Source organism: Epargyreus clarus, unplaced genomic scaffold (genome assembly GCF_041222505.1).
Source record: "Epargyreus clarus isolate Ecla_fem2 unplaced genomic scaffold, WU_Ecla_fem_2.2 ptg000004l, whole genome shotgun sequence".
NCBI classification, from domain to species: domain Eukaryota; kingdom Metazoa; phylum Arthropoda; class Insecta; order Lepidoptera; family Hesperiidae; genus Epargyreus; species Epargyreus clarus.
The window spans coordinates 6,779,654-6,803,491 of NW_027332212.1; the positions used below are offsets into that span (position 1 = coordinate 6,779,654).

Sequence of the window (23,838 nt, forward strand, 5' to 3'; positions counted from 1 at the left end):
TGTAGGCCATAATTTTAACAGTAGTTTTTTTAAAATTAACTTATAATTACTAATTTTACATATTCTTTTCAGCGTGCAACAGAACTTACATGGGGGATGTCGGCCGGACATATGAGTTGGAGGTGCGGAGACCTCGGGAAGACCACTTACCATTTGTGTGCCATCTAAACTTCACTGCCACTGGCGGCAACTACGGGGATATTATACAGGTATGATATTATATTAACATTATGTCATGATGCCATTTGAATAGAAATATTATCATCATCATCATCATCATTATCAACTTATTAATGTCCCACTGCTGGGCACGGGTCTCCTCTCAGAATGAGAAGGGATAGGCCATAGTCCACCGCGCTGGCCAAGTGCGAATTGATAGACGTTGATTGGTAGACGATTTTTCTTTTTAAAGATTTCTCAGGCATATAGGTTTCCTCACGATGTTTTCCTTTACCGTTTAAGCAAGTGATAATTAATTTCTAATACGCACATAACTTTGAAAAATCAGAGTTGAGCCTGGGATTTGAATGTCGGACCCCTCGATCGAGACCGAGTTTCTTAACTACTATGCTATCACTTCTCTGAAGAAATATAAAATGGAAATAGGCAATGTGCATGCAGTCCACTTATCATTAGTAAGTGCTTGTTCGACCGAAGATTCTAATGGCGAAGTTTTGAATAAATTGTCATAACCGTTATGTTTATGTTTTATGGTATCGATCGATGTGTTTCTCAAAGATATAAATAGAGTTATGCATATTATATCTCACTGAAAATAAAGCATATCTATTTGTGGATTTCACACACGTTCATAACTTAGCTACCTAGCTTATGTATATTGGAGAGACATCATAAATCAGGATTATGAGTGAACGTAGAGTATACTTAGAATTTTATGTTTTTTTTATCAAATTAAAATTAATATTCACCCTTGCAAACTTCGCTTTACGTGTATTTTAATTAAACAATTATTTGGTACTAACCGTCCTTTTTTTTTTTTTTTTTTTTTTTTTTTTTTTTTTTTTTTTTTTTTTTTTTTTTTTTTCCGTGGGGAAACCCTTCATGGGTTCCTCTCAGCCGCGGGGGCAGCGGAGAGGATATGCCGGACTCCTACCGGCTAAAACCCCACGGTGTTCCTCTATACGCCCTTTGTCGGGACTGCGGGTACGCTATGCATTCGTCCGCGGTCCCGACGGCGTCTGCCCACCACAGGGCCCGTCTCTGTGTGGGATGGCTTCTGCGAGATGACTTCCTCGCAGAAGGATTTTACTCCTTTCCAAGACCTGTCGCTCCCGACCATAGCTTTTACCACGGCAGGGAGCGAGAGGTCTGGCCCCACTGCAGCGACGAGTACACGGCGCTGGCTGTCCCATGCAGGACACTCCTCCAGTGTATGCTGCGCCGTGTCCTCGTCGCAGCTACAATGGTGGCACTGGGTGGTTGGCTCCCTTCCGGCTATGCGGCACAGGTACTTTCCGAAACACCCATGTCCCGAGAGCACCTGCGCCATCCGGAAGGTCAGCGATCCATGCCGCCTGTCCATCCAGGCTTCTAGCACCGGACGGACAGCCTCCACAGTCCTGAGGCCAGCCGTAGGTTCAGCCAGCCTCTCTTTCCACTTCACAGTCATGGACTGTAGAGCGTGGAACTTCCGCTCTTCCTCCTCCTTGGGCGTGGGGTGTTCCTCCCGGAGCCGGAGGTCTGCGCGCCATCTATACATCGCAGCACAGACCTCCGCCTCCAGATCCCAAGGAGGGCACCCCGCCAATAAGCACGCTGCCTCGAAGGAGATGGTGCGGTATCCACGAATGACCCCGACGGCCATCACCCTCTGCGGTCTTTTTAAGAGGGTGATATTCTGCCTTGTCAGGGCCTTCGCCCATACGGGTGACCCGTATAAGGCCATGGACCGCACCACCCCTAAGTATAGGCGGCGGCTACTCATACTAGGCCCCCCGAGATTGGGCAGCAGCCGTTTCAACGCAGCTGCCGCTCCCATTAACCGGGGGGCTAAGCGAGTGAAGTGCTCGCGGAAGTTCCAGCGGCTGTCGAGGATGAGTCCCAGATATTTCATATTTGACCCAACCTCGACACGGGTTCCACCAATGAGTATGTGGGACCCCCGCGGCGGTGCTCTCCTTGGCCCGTGAAAACACAGGGCCTCGGTTTTGGCGCACGCCAGTTGGAGCCCCAACATCTCTATCCTGTCAACCACCAGTGCCACCGCTTCAGTGGCAAGACGGGCAGCCTCCTCGTAGTTAGACCTACGGGCAGTGACCAGCGTGTCATCCGCATAGCAGGTCACAGTAGCCCCCGGGGGTAGGTTACCCCGCAGCACCCAGTCGTATCCGATGTTCCACAGAAGCGGACCAAGAACCGACCCTTGTGGAACACCGCACGTCATCTGCCGACTGAGTGTGTGTCCTCCGTGCCCCGGGTACGTTATGTACCTATCGGAGAGATAGGCTCCAACGATCCGGCTGAGGTAGAGAGGCACCTTATGATACTTTAGTGCCTCTCTAACGCTGGCCCACGGCAGGGTGTTGAAGGCATTTGCTATGTCGAGCGAAATAGCCAACATCACCCCGCGTCGGGCCACCGCCTCATCCGAGAGGGCCTTTACGTGCATAATAGCATCGATGGTCGATCTGCCCTCTCGGAAACCAAACTGGTTGCCGGATAGGTTCGGCCCTACCTCTCCTAGATGCCTGATGAGGCGACCTGCCACAATACGCTCAAAAAGTTTGTCTGCCTCATCAAGCATTACTAGGGGTCTATACGACGAAGGACACTCTGCGGGGCGTCCTTCCTTCTTAAGAAGAATTAGGCCGCCCGTTTTCCACTGTCTTGGGACCGATCCCGACTCCAGACAGGCATCACATAGCCTGCGAAACCGGTCCCCAAGCTCCTTAAGAGCTATAACCCAGGCGCGGCCAGGTATTCCATCCGGCCCCGGGGCCTTATTCTTTCCCCGGAGCCTTAAAATGGCCGCACCTAGTTCCTCATCCGACACCTTTGGCACCTCCGTTTCCTCCGATCCTGAGGTGTGATCGGAAGGTGCCATTGTCGGAGGAGAGTGTGCCACTCTGGCTGGAAACAGAGTGGACACCACCTCCTCCAGTAGCTGGGGCTGGAGAGTTTCAGTCAGAGGGGGCGCCCAAGGGCGCATTTTTTCCCTTACGATCTTATAAGGGCGCCCCCACGGATCGTGACTAAGGGTCTGGAGAAGCTCCGTATTGGCCTTTTCCTTTGCCTGGCTTATGGACAGCTGTAGGGCCAATCGTCGCTCTCGATAGGCCTTGTACAGCTGCTGCTCCACCGAGCCGTGATCGGACTCACGTCGGCGCAACCTGCGGTGCCTGGCGTACTGGCGTCTCGCCACTGTGCAGTCTGAGCGAAGCACTGCGATCTCGTGGGACCACCAGTACACCCGGCGTTTTGGGGGATGCGGCTTGGCACGGGTCATGCTTGCGTCACAAATATTCGACATGGCAGCCCGGAACCATTCCGCCTCCCCTTCCACCTCCACAGGTTCAGGTGGAGCCAGCCAGGCCTGGACTATGGCAGCTTCTACCAGAAAGTCTTTATTGAGACTCCCCAGCACCCATCTCGGCGTCGATTTCTTTGGGCGACGACGGCCCGGGTGTTCTGGTGAGGGGGACACGTCGAACCGGATGTATAAATGATCCGACAGTGTTTCCACCCCCTCCAGAACATTCCAGCCCCGGACGATGCTTGCCACAGCGGGGGATGCGAACGAGACATCCACAATAGAACCCCCCCGCTGTCGCACGCATGTGTTTGCCGACCCTTGATTTAACACTAAGAGGCCGGTCGTCGTCGCCCACTCCTCCAAGACCTCGCCGCGAGCATCCGTCTTAGGGGAGCCCCATGCCGTTGACTTGGCGTTGAGGTCCCCAAGGACGAGCACACGGCGAGTCTGAATCTGTCCTATTAGGGTCTCCAACTCGCCCAAGAATTCCTCAAATTCGACAAGTAGTTTGTTGGGCGAGAAGTAGACCCCAACGAGGACGCAGTCCCGCCACTGCACAGCCACATAGCCCTTGCCCCTCTTGATCATAGTTAGGGGCGGCACACTAAGTGTTCTGGAGCTCGTAATGGCCACTAATCCATCTTGGTCCCCCACCCAGTTGTTAATTGGGGGGACAAAGTAGGGTTCCGCCACCACCGCCACTTCTATCAACCACTCCGCCATACTCTGAACTAGAAGGTCCTGAGCAGAACGGCAGTGGTTGATATTAGCCTGGAGTAGGCGATGGGCCATACTTAATTGAGTTGTGTGGCCATTACCTCCCCAGTCCCTCCTTCAGATGGGGGACTATCGGCGGCTGCCAGAGTAGATGTGGCGGCATTCGGAGCAGCAGTACCAGTAGCTGGCGCGGGAACGGGAGCAGGAGCTGTAGCGGCTTTGGCGCTCTTCCCTTTCTTTTTCGGTGGGGAGCACGCTTTACTCCCCAGTCGATGCTCGGCCGGCCTATTTGCCGCCGCGCATACCGAGCACTTAGGTGTGCCGGTACATGCATTGGCTTTGTGGCCAGGTTTACCGCAGCGATAGCATTCTTCGCTGCGGTCAGCCTCTGCGGTGCACTGTGCTCTGACGTGCCCGCTGAGCAAGCACCGGAAGCATCGCAGTGTTCTTGGCTGCAGCACCTCCACTCTTGCTGAAACCCAGCCTATTAACAGGCGGCCGAGACTACCCATCTTTTTCACCGCCGTGACGGGAGCCCGCACCCAGACGGAACTGACGCCCCGAGGAGTGGGTCTAATTATACCGACATTTACTGCCTCCTTAGGGCAGCCTCCATCCCGTGCAACGGCGACAGCGACATCCTCCTGTGATACGGAGTCGTCCAGGCCGGTGATCCGCATTTCTGCACATTTCACCGGTCTGGATACTATGGCGACTCCGTCATCAAGGGTCTCCCGGAGTTTCTCAGCAAGGGAGTCCGCCTTGTCACCGCTAGAGGCTCCTGGTACCTCCAAAATGCGGGCACCTGTAGCAGCAGTACGGAATTTTAGACCGCTTATATTAAGGCTCGAGAGGTCAATATCCGCCCTCGCTTTTGCCAAAATTTTGGCAAAAGTTACTCCTTGCTGTTCGGCTGCCGGCTGCAGTGTAATAACTACAGCCGCGGAGCGAGGAGGGCGGAGCTTTACAGGCCCTGGCCGATTGGCTTTTGGCTTTTCGACCTTCTCGGCAGGAGTTTTCCTCTTCCCCTTACTGCTCGTTGCTGCCTGAGCACCCACCTGAGGATTTCCCTTCTTCTTCTTTCCCCGCTTGGTAACCAAAACCCACTGGCCCTCCTTGGGTGCAGGTGTCAGCGGGGGAGGTCGGTTGTCGGCCTTTTTTGGGGCTGATGCAATGTCAGCCTCCCCTTTTTTCTTCCTACTCCCATTCTCCTTGCCGGAGGCCTCCACCGGTCTCGGCACCTCTCGCTTGTTACGCGGCTTAGAGGCAGCCTCGGCAAACGTGTAGCTGCAGTCAGGTGTACGCGAAGGCAGTCTACTCTCCAACGCCTCTAGGCGCGCATCTAGCATGCCCCCAACTTGTAGCAATATGTGCCTAGACAGCTCCTCATTGCTGTTAGCTGTTTGAGGCGACTCTTTCCGTGGCGAGCTGTTTTTAAGGCAAACTAACTCTTCCCTGAGCTCTGACATTTCTCTACGGAGATCTGCCATCTCTCCGTTCAGGCGTGTGTTTTCCGCCTGCAGTTTGGCAGTTTCTTCCGTAGAAGACCTAGAATGTAAGGCTTCTATTGCCACTATCAACGACTGGGCCGCCTCCTTCAGGGCCTTGTGAAAAGTACCCTTTAGGTGTTTCGACTTTGCCGTCACGTTAAGGATCACGCTGACATCCTTAAGGGCCTTCTCCTTTAATTGTAAGGCCAAACGATCGTCTTCCACTCCTGCTGAAGCTACGTTTGACGTCAGCTGTGCCTGTGTCGCCCCTTCACTGCAGGTCTCTGTTTGAATGAGGAACTCTTTCCTCCTGCTCTTAACCTTCGCCGGAGCAACTGTTGCGACTGGCGCAACATCTTCATCGCTCGACAGCGCTGTAACCGAAGGACTCAAATTTTGTCTCCTTCGGCTCCTCCACAGGCGGTTCCGGCCGGTACCCACCTGTGTACTCCCACTCACATCCGATACGGATGCCTCCCCCTCATCAATGTTTTGTGTGTTATGTGTGTTTTTGTGTGTGTGCGTGTGTTTTTTGTGTCGTGTGCTTTTGTTCTTTGTTTTGGTTTTTTAAATTGATCCGCCATTGTTGTTCCCACGAGTATGGGGGATAAGCGGTCCACCCGGGCAGTGCCCCCTGTACCCGGGTAAGCCTGGGCGTAACCCACCACGGTGTCGGCCGGTACCGTGGCGGGAGTCGCACTAGTGACTGGCCTCCCCGCCAGCCATGCATCCCCTCGCGGTGCGCCGCCGCTTGGGATTAGGGTGATTTTTTATAGAGGTTTTCTTCCTCTCAGTCCGGCCAATTAAGGCAAGACCCTCGGTCCCACCAGAGGCCGCGAGACATGACCACGACACCTCTCCTGGGTGGGATTACGATATCGACGGTAGCTAGGCAAATTACCGTAGCCTGCACGGTGGCACAAGTGCACACCGAGCCCGCCTAGGGCTCTCCCAATTGGAAGAGACTCCTCGTGCAAGCTATTCGCCTTGCACCTTCCCCGCCTGGTGGAACCATTTTGAGTCCCGACGAGGGTGAGCCACTCTTAGTCTGGACCCTCCCCACCAAGCCTGTCCGGTATGGGAATCCCTACCGGCATAGCCTTGGGGATCGTAGGGCCACGCAAGCCCCTCCACCACGACAAGGTGGCAGCTCCTCGGAGGGGTGGTACTAACCGTCCTAGCGCAAGCCAATAATTCGAGTGAAACCATCAATTCTCCTATAAGTGAAACAAAGTTCTCAGAAACTTGATTGGCAAGCAACAGTACTTCGTATCGAACTAAAGGTCAAATAACTAAAGTTGGAGATAATAAACTTCGAGTCAATAGTCATCCATCAATTATTTAGACGTTCCATACCCAAAGATAGGTTTAGAGGTAAAGTTTTAACAATTTGTTAAATTGCCTTTAAAGTTTACGAAACTTAATTTTAAAACAATAATCGAGAGATATTACTATTACATTAGATATTACTAAGTGGTTTTTAAAGATAATTGTTTTTTAGCCAATTTATTAGTACATATTGTATTTCTCTTGTCAATGAAATTCTTTGTTAAGCAAGTCCAATACTGGAATTTTTATTGCTCTTTATTGATACATTTTTAATTACTAACATACATTAAATGTTAAATATAAACTAAAAATGGACTTATTTACAAAATATATACAAGAAAATTATAAATAAAATAAGCCATCTAAAATTGCCGTGTGAGGCATGGTTCCCAAAACGCTGGCGGCGTTTCCTTGCTGCACGGCAAGACTTAATCTTTGTGCAAAATAGCCGCCAGCTTTTTGGTCACCGGAAGCAGTGACAAGTTTATACATTCTTTGTTTATAAATATATAGCCGTTAAAAAGAAACATTCTTTATGTCGATCATTAAATTACTCATTTATATACTGATTTGCAAAATTACGTATATTGAGTTAAAGTAATTACATTCAGTATTCCCAGAATGGTCAAAATCATGTGCGCGAACTCTATCTAATTATTAGACATCACTTCAATATGTTAAAACTGAAATTTCAGTGCGATTAATTTACTCGTATACGAATATTCAACATAATTTGGTCAAAATTATGTCATCAACTGCTGTTATGTAACAAAAGTAAATGCTATTATATAAGTGCTATTTTATGAGCGATAGTTGCTACGATATTGTTGCTTAAGCCATTTGGTGCTTTATAGGAGCAGTTACTAAAGCCGCCACCGCTCGGGCGTCTAATTTGTTATTTACGAACTTTTAAGAACCTTACATAAGTAACCGACGAGAGGTACATATTTGATTTTCTTTCGATTGTGTCTACGTACAAGTATGTACGAATACATACATATGTCCACGTAACAATAGTCGCCGAATAACTTATGACAGTCACGTTAAACACTACTAGTTATTCTATCTACTACAATCATCAAATATCGATCTTTGCTCGATAAATGGACAGATTATTAATTGTGGACGTTAATCGCTGCAGCTACCAGTTGCTCAAGCAATAGTAGCCAAGGGGTGACGAGTCTTAATGTCGTCCTCATTAAAAACTTTAGAACTCAGCAATGTACCGTACAGCTGCTCTTAAAAAACTCTTTTCTAAGAACTTTGCTAAGTCGAACAATGAAACCTAACAAAAAAAAAATTGTTATGGTTCTAAACAGATTTTCACCTGCAGTCCAGGTCTTATGTACCTACTTAGTCATTAAATTTAAGCATTCAAGTATTATCAAGTATACTTAGGGGCTAAAATTGAGGGTTAAAAAATAAGCTGATTCGCTTTTACGACGCCCCTCTTCACCTTGTCTCAGGTCGTCGGGTTACTTGGCCCGAGATTCTTATAATTCCTCAATGATCCCTAAACTCGTAAAATACGGTATCTAATTCTATATTTTCTGAAGAAAACAAAACTTTTCTCAAATGTAGGAAAATCGTCTTTATTTTTTACTTTTATTTGATGCTTGTTCAAACAAAAAAGAACAAATATAAATATAAAATTGTTTTTATCTTGTTCTGTTATGTGCTATGTTTTTCTTTTAATTATTTTTCAACTAATGTTAAACTAAACTTGTATAGACTGCAATAACAGATATTTAAAAAGAAGTTTTAAGAAATAAAATAATAATAATAAAAATAATAAAATTTTATTTATTTTCTCTCACAGTTAAATATAACATAAAATGTATTATAGGGTCTTAGGTACAACAGTTGGGAGACAAAGCGTAACAGACAGATAAAAGATGCTTAATATAGGCACTCTTCCTTAGCTTAGGTACGTATTTACCCCCCAATGCGTACCAAAGCTTAACTTTTGGTTAAATATTATCATAAGTGTGTTTTGAATGAATGAAATTTGGTGATGTCCGTAATATATTTAACAAATATATTATAAAAGTGGTAGAATTTTCTATAATTCAGTTCAAGTAGCACCTTTGTCTAATAACAGCAGTGTCAAGCGCAGCTGTGTTCATGAATTGAAGGGTGCGGTGAGTAAATTTCAACATGTCAACCATTACAATCCTATTTGGGGTTGATTAGAAATATGTGCCGCCTGTAGTAACCATAAACTATAGATTCATTTACTACTTTAAAAAAAAAGAGATTTTTAATGCACTAAACATAATTGCTATTGCTAAAAAGTCTTATCATAAATATTTGTTGCAGCTAACATTCGACACATTTACCGTTGGGAAGTTCGTGTCATTCACGTCGGATGGTTGTCCAGACGGTCACATGACCATCGTGGAGCGGAGTCCGTCACCACCAACAGGACAGTGGTGTGGGTCCGCTTGGGGCTACACTGTGTACTTCAGCGAGTCGGATTCCATTAACATGACACTAAGACTTGACAGGTTGAGTCAACAGGTTAGTATAATGTTTTATTTATCTACGGGCGGGCGCCTTTCTTGTCATGCGTGTTTATGGCTGCACGCGTGTCATATCCACACGCATGCCACTTGATTCCTATCGTTTCACAAGGATACGCGCACTCGTCGCGAATAGACTGCGGCGAGTTAATGTATATACATACATATCTGCGTGTGAGACGCGCGTGCGGGCGTTAACATGCGTGAAAGGAAAAACGCCGTACTACCATGTATTTGTTATTAAATTTCGGTTTTTGTAAACAACTTTTATTTAATACTGAAATGAAAGGAAATATGGAAAAAGCAAGTAGTTTAATGCTACTTAATTATTAATTCGATTTGCTTGTTTTACTTAAGCCTTTGTTATATAAATGAGCAATAATGAGAATAAGTAGGATTTACTGGCTTTTAAAACCGAATATTTCTTGTACACTCATAATGTACCTGTATGTACATTGCAAATAATTATACTAGAGATATTGGGTACAGCATATCATCAAACCTTTATATTACATTTATATACGTTTATTAATATCCTATTCTTTATATACTAAAGATCAATTACTCCTAATAATTTTGTACGTAGTAGTAGACATTTGATCGGGGTCATCGATTCTGTCTACAATATTAGTATAGAATAGAAATACGAATAGTCATTATACCCGTCTTTGTCAACAGCAGTAATTATAGTGGTGTTGAGTTTGTTCATTGCCCTATCGATTCTATTGTTATCTTTAGTGTCAATGTACATTTGACGTGTATTTTGATCTATGATCACAAATAGGTACCTTCTCATTGTAGTAAGTAAATATCCATTATCACTCATAATTCCTAGTACCTATATATGTTTATTCATTACCCTTCCAACCATTATGTTATACCTACCAGCCTATGTGTCATGGCTTTTCCATCACTTATTAAACGTATACAGATTATCTGTTTTGGTATATTTTAATAATTTAACCATAGTGTCTAAAGCACATGACTCTTTATTTCACTTTTTATTTTTGCAATGAACTAATACAGAAATGAATGGATAACGTATCAAAGCAAATTAATCAGTACCCTTAGTATGCATTTTTACGTTTTTACAAAAATGACTGTTTTGGAAACGTATTTCCCATAAAATTCCGATACAATCCGCTAGGGCCGCTGGTTTAAAATGTATGGGGAAATCATTGTCATTTTTGTAAAAACGTACAAACTCATACTAAGGGTACAGAATTATCGTTTGTTTAACGCCCGTTTGTCAAATAATCGATCCACTGATTGCCTGCCTATATTTTCAAATTTAGAATGGTAGGTAAAAAATGGAAAATGTGACTGTTCGATCGTCGTGCTTATGAAGCTTTTGTCAATAACTTTCAATCTCGCATTTGCATGATTAATCCCTGTGACATGGCAACGATTGTATGCAATCTTCCAATAATCGTGCACGACCTAGCGACCCGGCAATAATCGCGAGATAATAATGATCATCGCAATCAATGCGATTGCGATGATCGCGATCTCATAATGATTGGTTGATTGTTCAGGACCCAGCAATGATCGTATAGCCCTATTCATGATCTTGCTATGCAAATCTATGAATTACTTTATCACAAAGTCGTCCGTTACTGTCCCATTTCTGGGCTCCTCTCATCTTAGGAAGGATTAGGACGTAGCTGGCCACTGCTGGTCAAGTGCGAATTGGTAGAATTCACAGACCTTCGAGAATTTTTGAAAATAACTCTGAGGAGTATCCATTTCCTCAAGAAATTTTGTTTTATGGTTAAGTAAGTGGTAATTAATGTTAATCAAAAATTGGAGGCCTTGGATTCCAACCTTAGACCCACCGAATAACAGACCGAGTTTCAACCACTAGCACTGCTTCATGCATTGCATGTGCAATACTAGATGCTTTCTCATAACCCAGTTAAGAGTATATTCTCCCAATTCATAATATCAGCAAAAATTACAATTCACCAACTCATTTTTACTACAGACTCCAAAAAAGAGATTCTCAATTCCGCTATTTTTTCTTTAGTTGAAACAATCTGTTTGAAGTATAAAACAAATCTTATAGAGTATTACGATTATTACGCTTTCAACAAAAGAAACGTAAACAAATTTTACGCTTATTGTATTTACAATTGCAGAGGGCTACGTTTGTACTAATCGAATTTTCCAAGACAAGTAAACAGAACTGTAAGTTGCTATAGCCAATAAAGGCCAATTGCTTTCTATTTGTTTATTTTACGTATTTATTCTAAGGAATAGTCGTTAACAAGCTATTTGTTTCATCGTCATCAACCCATTTCTGTCCCACAGCTGGGCACGGGTGTCTTCTCAGAATGAGAAGGATTAGGTCATAGTCCACCGTGCTGGCCAAGTGCGAATTGGTAGACTTCACATACCTGTGAAAACTTTTTTTTATTTCTTAAGTAAGCAGTTTCCTCACGATGTTTTCCTTCACCGTTTTAGCAAGTGATAATTAATATCTAAAACATACATAAATTTAAAAAATCAGAGGAGAGTATTTGAACCTCGGACCCCGCGATCAAGCGACCGAGTTTCTTAACCACTAGGCTATCACTGCCTATTTGTTTAAATTCTCGAATCCCCAAAATCGCGTCCATTTGCCACACGTCAACATTGACGCCATGTTAATTAAGTTTCAGCGTACGGCAAAGTTAATCCATATAAATGAACAACGGTATTTATCTTCATTAAGAGTATCTTACTAAGCATCCCTTTATGTTACAGTGACGTGACGTAACTAACTACATGTTTTCGCCTGTGACTTGCCTAATATTTCACTACGCCCGGGTTTAACGGTTCGCCGCCCTTCCTTTATCTGCTTTTAGCAGACATATTATGTGCACCGAGGGTTGAACTTTCGATCAATTAATTACTCGACGATTACGGACGCCCTCGGGACCGCGCGGATAAGTCTACCTCTCCAATTACTATAATGAATATTATTAGGCCCCAATTCCATAATTTAATAATGGCCATTTTATTCGCGTCAAAGAATCCATTCTGAAATCTCCCTCCGTAGCTGGATTTCCAGTGTAATTCGATATCAATTATTTTAATGGGCACCTATTACGGACTTATGACAGGACAAGTTGACATATCTAATACGTAGCGCGTCTGTAATTTACCTTTTAAGTCGTCGAAGACTGGTAATTTTCTCAAAGTATTATTGCAAGAACTTGTCGATAATTCGATATTATTAGTACGCTGCGGAATTACAACGATTTAGCGAAAGACACTACGTTTTCGTTGATATGATATTAATAAATATTTCTACTATGTTAGCATAATATCGAATATCTGGATCGTAGTGAATAACGTCTTATATTTGCCGGGGGCGCTGAACAAACTAATATTGAACACCGTATTATTGAATTTCTCGCATATTTGTCAGTCGCATTTCGAATTTTGGGTATGTAGTGAATACACTGTACAACCTATATATTCACATTTGAAGCAAGTTGGAGTAATTACACAAAGTGACGACCCCTTTTGGTTTTAGGGCGTTGGATACAATTTTGACTTCAAGTTGGCGTACAAGTTTCTGAGGCGGAGTGAAGCGCGGCTGCGGTATGGTAACGCGACCGTGGGGGCGTGGAGGGGGGAGCGGGTCCCCGGGACCTACTGCGACCGCATCCTGAGCGATTGCGACTTGCGTGCTTGTCGCATCCAGTCGCCGAACTTCCCGGGCGTTTATCCTCGGAACGCTACGTGCACGTACCGCATAGAACATACTAAGGTAATGTGACAACTGTTAATTATATTTGCGCATGTGTGTGTGTGTGTCTGTATGTGTGTGCGTTAATAGAAAGAGTTAGTAGTATAATTGAAACATGTTACAATAAGTCACTAGATACGAACGGGAGCAGATACCTGGGTAGGTTTATTTCCTAAAATCATGTGTTTATTTTGTGTTTAATACTTCGTCATATCATAATGTAAGATATGATAATATTATAATAATAAATAATTGTTAATTGTATTATGTTAATAATATAACCATACTTTTGCTTTAACAGTAGTATACATTATGCCTTATGAAAGCAATGTTAAGCGCTGCAGTGTTGATTTGAGCTGAGTTGTAGGTAGAGACCCTTAACACGAGGCGTTCAAAATCCTCGTGGGTAGCAACACACCTGTAACCAAACTGGTAGGACGATCCTATTTTCATTGCTGGTGACGCACCTTATCATCAACTACATTTCGTATTTGAAATCAGGTTACATTTAAAAGATTTTCTTTGTTTTCTTCAGCAGTAAAAATGATTACGTGACCTGCAGTTAAACTTAGGTGTTAGTTTTTATAAGTCCTTTTAGTCGCCAAAGAAGTATAATTTCCAAGTACGTACATAAATACACGCAAATATTTTTATATCAATAGTGAAAATGTCCCGCTTGATTTTATATTTCCTGGGGTCACGAATTTTGGCCTTAGACAAACTAGAAACTAGTACAGACTTTTTATAGTTAGAAGTACCAAACGAGCATGCAGCCCACCTGATGGTAAGTGGATACTACCGCTCATGGGCATCTATAATAATCAACCCCAAATAACATTAGGTCCCTACCCGTACCCATAGTATGAGTTTTTAGTATTCAGTCCGCTAGGGGCGCTGATAGTAAGAAATGTAAGGGCAAATACGTAAACAAATACAAAAACAGTCATGTAAAAACGTAAACACCGATACTAAGGATACTGATCACAGCCTCAAATGCGTTGCTATTCCTGACGTCTAAGTTGGAATGCCTCGGATAAGTATGTCTCCCTTACACACTTCAAATCAAAACATAGCAGCGCATAACACTGCTGTTATTTGAAGGTGGTAGAATCCTTTGTGGTTCGACTCCGGCGGCACCACATATTTCTACCTAATAGCAGCAGTGTTAGGCGCTGCTGCGTTCCGGTTTGAAGGGTGTGGTAAGGGAGACAGACTTTTCAGAGGCGTTCCAGCTTAGTCCTCAGGGGTAGCGGAGCATTTGTGGCCGACCTCTGGTAGGAATATCTAATCCTATCTGGGGTTGATTATAGATGTCCATGGGCGGCAGTAGCCACTTACAATCAGGTGGACAGCATGCTCGTCTGCTACTCCTATATTATAAAAAAAAAATAGGCGGAAATAGGTGGTGCAGCCGGAGTCAGAACCCTTTGTGATTACAAAGAGTTCCTACCTCTTCATATAGCAACCACAGAAATGATCTAGTGTACTACGTGAAAGTAACACTATAACTCTATGGTTATAATTTCCAGCAATTACAGAGCACTTCTCGCAGACATGTTCCCAACTTTTAATTAAAGCGACTATGCACCCATTCAGCGCTGTATTTACGAAATCAACCTAATTATTTGTTGCTGAAATACTATCGTGTTTTTCAAAAATACTCACATTTGGTTAACAAGTTTGAATATTTGTTTATGTTCCGTTATTTTTAGTCTCTTTTTGTGTGTAATTAAAAATTGTAGTGTCATTATTGTTGACATTGCGAGTAAAGGTCAAAATACTTATGTTTGTGTATTGCAAATAGGTTGGGAGTCTATATTTGCGATTTTGACAATTTATTTTCTCTACACTAAAACTAGTAAACAGTAAACTTATATAGAAAATAGCTTATACCCTCGGCGTGCTTGGGATCATAGATCGATAAGAATTCAATAATATGTTAACTTTGCCATTAAGCTCTTATCAGGATCATCGGGACAAAAAAATGTTTTTTCATGTCTACATATATCAAATATATAAATACACATACATTTTTCATCTGATTCTTATTCACATGAAGGCCTGAATTTATTTTATTTTTGCGACATGTATCATATCTACATACGTTACTAATACTACAAAATATCGTATCTTATTATATTCCCTTTAAATTGCAGAGACTACCACGGCCTTGTTTCTACTTATTAATATTTCTACACTCAACACAGTATATTTTGCATATGATTTCGAATTCGCAATCAAATCTACATCAAACTCCATACGTGGCTCATTTATGTAGACATTTTTCACAAGCACGCGTGGTCGATGCGGCTACCCGTATTAATATTTAATTTTAAATTCACACCACCCTGTGCCGATGTTTCACCAACAATACTCATAATATATGAATGGCGGTAAGTTAAGGCCGGCTACACACTAACGGGGTGAACTGTAACCGAATAATAAAGTAACGTGTTTTAAGGCCGAAACATACTATTAAAACGTCTCACCACCATCATCATCGCGTTGCGTTGAATATTCATAATGTGATTTTGGTCATAGAAAATATATACATTTGATTCGACTCTAGCTACAAAGCTTTATCAGACAGTGTGACGTTTCAATAGTATGTTACCGCCTTAATATACATAATGTATGCATAAAACAATCTTCGCCTCAATATCAAGCGAACCTACAGTCACGTACTCACTTGGTGAGCCGTAATTGTAGCAGATACAATAAATAGGTAAGCGACAGGCTTGTGAGCTAGTTACTCAATATATTTGTTGCAAGTAACATCCAACAGCTGTAGTTACAAATGGTTACAGTTACAGTGCACTAATGTGTAAGTGGCTTAAATTATGACAAGCGAAACGGGATCAACATTTTTTGAGCGTAATTTTCGCAGTGACGTCAAAACGCGTTCATTTTTCAATGCCATATGTTTAAATGTATTTTTGTTTCAGATACCAGCCGATAAACACGTTTTACTGGCTGTTAGACAAACGAACAGCCATAAGATACATATCAAAGATCAAATAGTGAAGTACGATAGAAGTCAGCGGGTTCTCAAGTAAGTAGCAACTATCTGGCTATAATTTGCATTTTTTATAATATAGGAGTAACAGACGAACATGCAGTCCACCTGATGGTAAGTGGCTACAGCCGCCCATTGACAACTGTAATCACCCCAGATAGGATTAGATATTCCTACCTGAGGCCGGCCACAGATGCGCCGCTACCCCTGAGGACTAAGCTGGAACGCCTCGGAAAAGTATGTGTCCCTTACCACACCCTTCAAACTTGAACACACCAGCGCTTAACATTGCTGTTATGAGGCAGAAATAGGTAAGGAGGTGGTGCCGCCGGAGTCAAACCACAAAGGTTCTACCACCTTACCTTATAATATTTAAATCGCAGACAAGCATGATCATACCCAATGGTAACTGCGTACTTTCGGCCACGAAGGCGTTGCTACATTTGAAAACTAAGATAAAACGCCTCAAATAACATCTCTCAAGTATACCTACGTCCCACACCTACCAAATATATTTTGATAAAATGAGGTATTCATAATATTTAACTCCTATAAGTTTCTTTGAATCCAATAGTTAAATACAACGAATTGATAATATTGTATTTCGGAATACAAAGCATCAACTTTATTCACCATTTCACAAAGCCGAGTATTGTCTCATTAATTTCACTGAAAACTATTGCAAAATGATTTATTTGTAACTACAATATTATTAAATTTTGATGATGGTAGAACCCTCTGTTGGATTCCGAGGGCACCATTGTCACACTTATTCCTTCGTTATAACAGCAGTGTTGAGCGCTATTGTGTTCTGGTGTGAAGAGTGTAATAACGGACACATGCTTATTAAGGGAATCGAAATAAGACCTCAGGAGTAGCAAGCAACTGTAACAGTTCTCGGATAGGACTCAAATCTTATCTGGGATTGATTATAGATGTCCATGTGTAGCAGTAGCCATTTACCAGACGGACGACATACTCGTTCGCTACTTCTATATTATAAAAACAAATGTGTCCTATTTGTAAAAAGTTTGGAAAATCCAAAAGTGCACGACTCATAATGCTCATTTAATTATGAAATATATAAAAAAAAAAAACTTAAGTCGTTCAAAATTAATTGACGAAAAAACAGCTGTAGTAGGAAGAAGGTACTGCACAAGCGCCCCTGGTGGAATAAATGTACATAATATCTATAGATATACAGTCTTGTAGTTTTTGTTTTTTATTAATTGCAATTAAACGACACTGAATTAATTAATCATTCGCATTCAGTGACCTACAATCGTCGATTAGAATTTAAAAAAAAAAAATTAACTCAAATGATGGATTTTTTCACAAGTTACAGTGTTTTCAGGTTTCACACATGACGGACAGGAAATTTTTTTGACCTATTTTGGTGTTTTTTTCCAATTCTATTGCAGTAAATCAATTTTTAAAAAGTATGGAATTAATCTCCATTAAATTATCTCGACAATAGTATGCAAAATATCTTGATTCCGTGAACTATCAAGGCTATAATAATAAAAATAGCCGCCAAAATGAAGCGAAAAAAATTTTTCGATCGTAAAGCACTCTCTGATGCTTCGCATCATGAGTCGTGCAAAACTTACATTTTCTTTATTTACAACTTATATTATATTTTCTCGCTAGCGATAAAACACTTCCCTTACCAAAATTTACAGTACGGTGTAGCTCGGCTTGGCGGAGACAAAGTTTTTGTCATGAAACAATTTTTATGTCATTTTAAAATAACTTTTACGTGTACCGCTGTTAAATTTTTTAACCAAATGAGTTTTTAAATACTCTCTCCGTTGCTTTTAGTTAACTTATCATTCCGAAAATTATTGAGTACGATAAAAATCTTACATTTCGCAAAATTAATTATTGTGTTGATAGTTTTTTAATTTCATATAGGTAAAACTGAGCCTATATTAATGAACTTTTAATATTGTAGGAACTAAAACCAAGCAGAACGTTACCCGAGGACAAAGTTAGAACCTCCTATTTGCAGTCGGTTAAAAAGTCATGTGTGTATTGAACGTTATTGAAGAAGTAGATAATAACATTAGATAATAACAAAGAAGTAGATTTTACTGAAAGATTTCAACCTATAATAACCGCTTAACTCCTGAAAGGGAGATTTTCGATTTTTATTTCTTTCATTTACACATTTGAGTCAATTGATAGATCTCATCTCATTTACAACAGCATTTACAAACAAGTAATTAATTTAAAAAATCAAAAAACCCGACTGCCCCAAAAAGGCTGGAGTAGAATTTCCAAAAGCAGTGAAATAGGCATTTCATTATTTTTATCCAGAAAGCCAAATACAAAGTTTCATAGTAGGTGTCTGCTTCAAAAACAAAAGATCTTCAAACAATATTATCATATTTTATCCTCGTAGTGCTCATTTACGCTATATAAAGAACCTATGTGTAAAATTCCAACACGCTTAAGTTCAGCGGTTTCCCTTTGCGTTGATTTCTGGCACATCAACTCTCTCATTGAGTCAGACAGTCATCTCGATGTGTATATACGAGTATATATGTACTAGCTAACCCGGCAAACATTGCGTTACCATATAAATAAAAAAATGTTAAGGGTGAACAACCCTTATCACTTAGGGGTAAAAAAAATAGATAGTGGCCGATTCTCAGACCTACTGAATATGAATATAAAATTTGGTGAAAATCGGTGAAACCGTTTCGGAGGAGTACGGTAACTTAAACGAGAATTTTATATAAAAGATATATTATATAATATATGTGTAATCTCCTCTTAATTTCCTTTATTTTGACATCCTACTCGATAGGTTTGATGAACTTTTTTAAAACGTGTTACTATTTCGTGAAAAGGTCCACCAATTTTGAACCAAAGTGTTTGCTTCAAAATTGACGGTTGTTCAAATGTACTTTTAACCCTTATTTTACCCTCTACAGGGTTGATTTTTCGGATGGGGATAAATAAGTGCGTCCTTGTTCCTATCCAGAGAGCCAAATACAAAATTTTATAGTAGTTGCTTCAAAATTTAAGGATTTCAAAAAAAATATTTTCCCCTATTTTACCCTCTTAAGGGTAGAATTTCCAAAAGGCTTTTCTTAGTACTTATTCACGCTATATAGAGAACCTATGTGCAAAATTTCAGAACTGTAAGGTCCTTAGTTTAGGGTGTACGTTGATTTCTGTAAAATGAAAAAGTCATTTAGTTAGTCAGTCAATCAGTCACCTTGCTGTTTTATATATATACAAATATGTTTTTATAATCTCCGTTTAATTTCCTTTCATTTGATACCCTACTTGATAGTTTCGGTTAACTTTTTTTTTACATGTGTTACTATTTCGCGCCAAAAATCCGCCATTTTGTTTTTTTTTTACTAAGACCCATCTAAGGACACTCGGGTCATTGAGACAAATATAATGACACCTTAACTGTTGAAATTCATCCAGCCGTTTGTTAGATCGGATCAAATAAAGAAAGACAAACATACAAGATACGCGCGAAAAACATAACCCTTCCTTGGCAGTCGGGTAAAAAAACGAACTGAATTTTCATAATACAATAAATATTTCTTATACGAGTAAACGGCTTAATATAATAAAATGTGCAACGTTCTTTCTTATCGTCATAGTCGTGATAACATACCACATTTATCTAAGCACAGTGTTGAGAATAAAACGCAATTGTTATAAGCTCAGATTTCAATGTTATAAGCAAGGATAACTGAAACGATGCCAACACTTTGTATTCACTTACGCAGATACATTATTTGTTATTTCTATTATGTATTTCGTGAAACTGAGCATGCTAAATAGAAACTCAATAATATCGATATCAGAATATAATTTTTATTACAATCAATTCATGTGAAATTTATTGGATATTAAGTTATAGGTCTTTTATATTGAGTTGCTATAAATGTCATTAGGATATTACAGCCGTAACAATTAGATCATTTGAATCAAATACAAGCAAATCGATATTAAAACAAATTAGATAATGTTCTAAATAAATTATTGTGTTTAACCGAAAAGTCAACATTTTTTCAACATTTTCATCAAAATTTCTGTCAACATCTTCCGTCATTTTTCGTCAAAAGGAAGGATTTTTTAGGGCGTCTCAAAAAAAAATAAAATTAACGACCACCCTAGTAAATATCTTATACCGATATCTTTAATCTGTATCCGACCGTATGTATGTATGTATGTATGTTTGTATGTCCGCGATTTTCTCAAAAACTACAGATCCAATTTAGATCCACATATCTACATGTAGTAGGGAGTTTATTAAACATATCTTCCTCCACAGGATCTGGGACCAATGCAACGTGGTCCAAGATTACCTGACAGTGTGGGATGGTGGCACTCGCGACTCTCCTGTGTTGGTCCGTCTGTGCGGTGGAGACGCCGTCCCGGACATCGTCAGCCGCGGGCCCAACATGCTGCTGGAGTTCCATACGTCACCATACGACAATCCCTTCCACCCTGTACCCTTGAGCTACTTACCAGGCTTTGAACTTGAAGTTCAGGTAATATTAAAAATTGTATTATATTTAAATTTAATTAAAATCAGTAAATTCAAGAGCGACCATGACATTTTGCGCAGATTAACAGCGAAAAGTAAAATACGAAAATATTAATTTAATTTAATAAACGTTTTCAGGTAATTTAATGTTTTAAGTAGATCTACTTGTCCCTCAATCTCTCGTTAATTCGTCAATTTTATGCTGCTTTATTTAATTATTACAAACTTTTATTTCAAAAATGAAATTTAATAATTCGATTAATTGAATTCAAATTGATTGAATAATAAAAATGAATATGAAATGAAAATACACAATTCCATTTGTCAAATTCATAATGAATTAAAAAAGGAATATTCTTTATGAATGTCATCTAAAGTTATTAATAAAACAATAATATTATAGGAACCTTTATTTATTCTACCTTTATTAATCTTAGTTGCGTGTTCAGAATTCGGCGAAATCCAATCACACTAACATATACCCGTTGTATTGACAATATTATTACGGACAAAGATTGCGGAAATCTTTCTGGATTGTTTGCTCAGATAATATTCTTCGCAGGTGCTATATGTGGACAAGGATTCGCACTCGTACGTGCGCGCGGACGGCCGCTGTCGTTTCGTGTTGCGATCCGCGGACAAAACGAGCGGCGTGCTACGGAACCCGCGGCATTCGTTGCCGCCGAATACGTCTTGTGTTTATTACTTTCAAGTTAGTAGAATTTTATATGTTATACTTATGACGTCGGTTTCAATAAATTTTAGCTATCAATAAAAATCGAAAAATGTGAAAAGTTTGTACTTGCCTACGTTTAGTAGTATTTTATTAAACTTAAAAAAAATACTACTACTTACTCTATTAATTACTACTAATTACTACTACTAATTAATTAAAAAACTTAAAAAAAATGATTTGATATTTTTTTTTTTTTTAATGGAGACTGATTTATGATATTATGAATATACAACGCAAACATATCTTTACAATTATATGTTTTCTTTGTTCAGTATTAGAATTAGTAATTATAATATAAATAATTATTGAAATTTTAACTTATACTTAGATCAGAAATGAGAGATTAAAGCCATATATAGCTCCTTTATTATACCTACCTATTAAAAAAACAAATGTCCCTACATATCATAACTAAAACAGAGCTATACTAATTTCCTTTTTGCTTAATCCTTTTTGCTAAATAATCCTTTTTGCTTTGTTTAGGGTCGACCTAATGAAATCGTATGGGTGTCGTTCGTGAAGTACCACGCTGCGGGCACTGAGCCAGCGGGGTTCGACCAGCAAAAGGATTGCTCCTCTCAACTCACTATATGGGATGGAGCGGCACCTGACGCTGATTTGGATAGAAAGGTATGAAAAGTGCCCTAATATATGATTTTTTTCAGATTTTTACCGGGAATATGTTTTGCCAATATGAGAGAACTAGTAAATGAGTTCGCGGTTTCAATTATAAATTGCAAATTATTATGGCCAAATTTTAATACTTATAGCCCTAAAAGCCTCGGAAAGTTACTCGTGTTTACAGATGGATTGTATAATTGTATATTTTAAGATTTTTTTTGGTTTGACTGTACAGGAATAGTTTATTTTACAGGTCTATATGAGAGTTTATCATTATTATTTACTATCAAACAGAAACACAGCGGCAACTCATCATTTTGATAAGCTGGATATAGGTGACGTGAATATTTCGCAACAATGTTATTATTTCCAAAAATCCAACAATTTTGAGCTTCATAGTCAAAACGATTTCCATTAACAGCACAAACAAATAAAATTTAAAATCATAAATCGTGAGGAGCAAGTTACAAAGTTAATCTATCAAACCCAAGTTTATTTGGCGGTTAAGTTCCAAATTTTCATAAGTTGATGAACACGACAAAATTTCAACCAATGTGCAGCGGAATGAAATGTGGATTAACTTAGTTTAGCGAGCAAAACTTCCCCGGAAGACTAATGCGTGTACAAATACAGAAGCGATATAAAATTGGGTGGCGTTCTCACCGCCTTTATTCGTACCATTTCACTTTGCCAACTATTACCTACTTGACGGCGGGAGCCAAACATTAATTTTCTTTAATGTGTCTGAGCACTCTTACTGACTACCAACTGCACTGCGGTGTTTCGTTCCATTCATTCGGTATTCCTCCGCTTGCATTAAGAATGGATGAGAGCTACGTTCAAGTTATTTTTTGTTAGCACTTTAATCAGAAAACTTTCCATTCGCCGGATACTCTCAGTAAATAGCGCACCTGGTCGGCAAATCACTTCCTGCTCGAAGTTTATACTTCAAAAGTAGGTTACATTTTATTTATCGAAACAGGAAAAGATAAGTGCGCTGCCGTTCAGTATTGCCGACATGTTGCAGACGAATTTTCGATAAAAACGTTAGAGCAAATACACTAGAAATTTCAACGCAGCACTGTTGCCAATATTTTAACAAAGCGCTGAAAACAAAATTGAAAAGCAGATTTGGTTTCGTGGCGTAAATGAACACCAAAACGGATTTTACAATCAGAACGTTATGACCTTTTACCTCGCTTGTATTTGAATAATCAACTACCGTTTATATGTGTTAACCAAAAATACATTCATAGTTTAGGACTTTATGTTACAACTATATTTTGTAGGACTTTCTATTCTTAAAGTCAGTCTCCTATATTTATCGTCTTCATACACTCCAATACAAGTTTTATGGATACACCAAAATTTTGCTATTTTGACCCAAGGAAGGCTGTCTTGTATTTAGAATTAGAAATAAAAAGCTAAGTTTTTAATTAACTTTTCTAGTGTTAATTAATCTGTCTCAAGAGCTAATTAAACTAGTTCAGTTTAGTGGTAATAATTTTATACTGTCGACTTCGAATCCATCAGAACTATCCACTTTACCTCATAAACATGAATTAATAATGAGTAGTTATTAAATTAAAATGACTATTTAAAACAATTAACTGAAAAATGAAGTAATGTAGCTTACGTTCTTCTTAAAATTTAGAC

The 23,838-nt window shown here is 40.3% G+C and overlaps 1 protein-coding gene across 1 annotated transcript in view; it reads left to right on the forward strand.

Moving 5' to 3' along the window:
• Nucleotides 1–23,838, forward strand: part of LOC140757373 (uncharacterized) — a 112,031-nt gene that overhangs the window by 78,445 nt on the left and 9,748 nt on the right. The window contains exons 3-9 of the mRNA XM_073093039.1: nt 73–209; nt 9,349–9,549; nt 13,072–13,308; nt 16,233–16,339; nt 20,610–20,829; nt 21,388–21,537; nt 22,045–22,191. Coding sequence (XP_072949140.1) covers nt 73–209; nt 9,349–9,549; nt 13,072–13,308; nt 16,233–16,339; nt 20,610–20,829; nt 21,388–21,537; nt 22,045–22,191 — 1,199 coding nt within the window. The remainder of the gene's footprint in view (nt 1–72; nt 210–9,348; nt 9,550–13,071; nt 13,309–16,232; nt 16,340–20,609; nt 20,830–21,387; nt 21,538–22,044; nt 22,192–23,838) is intronic.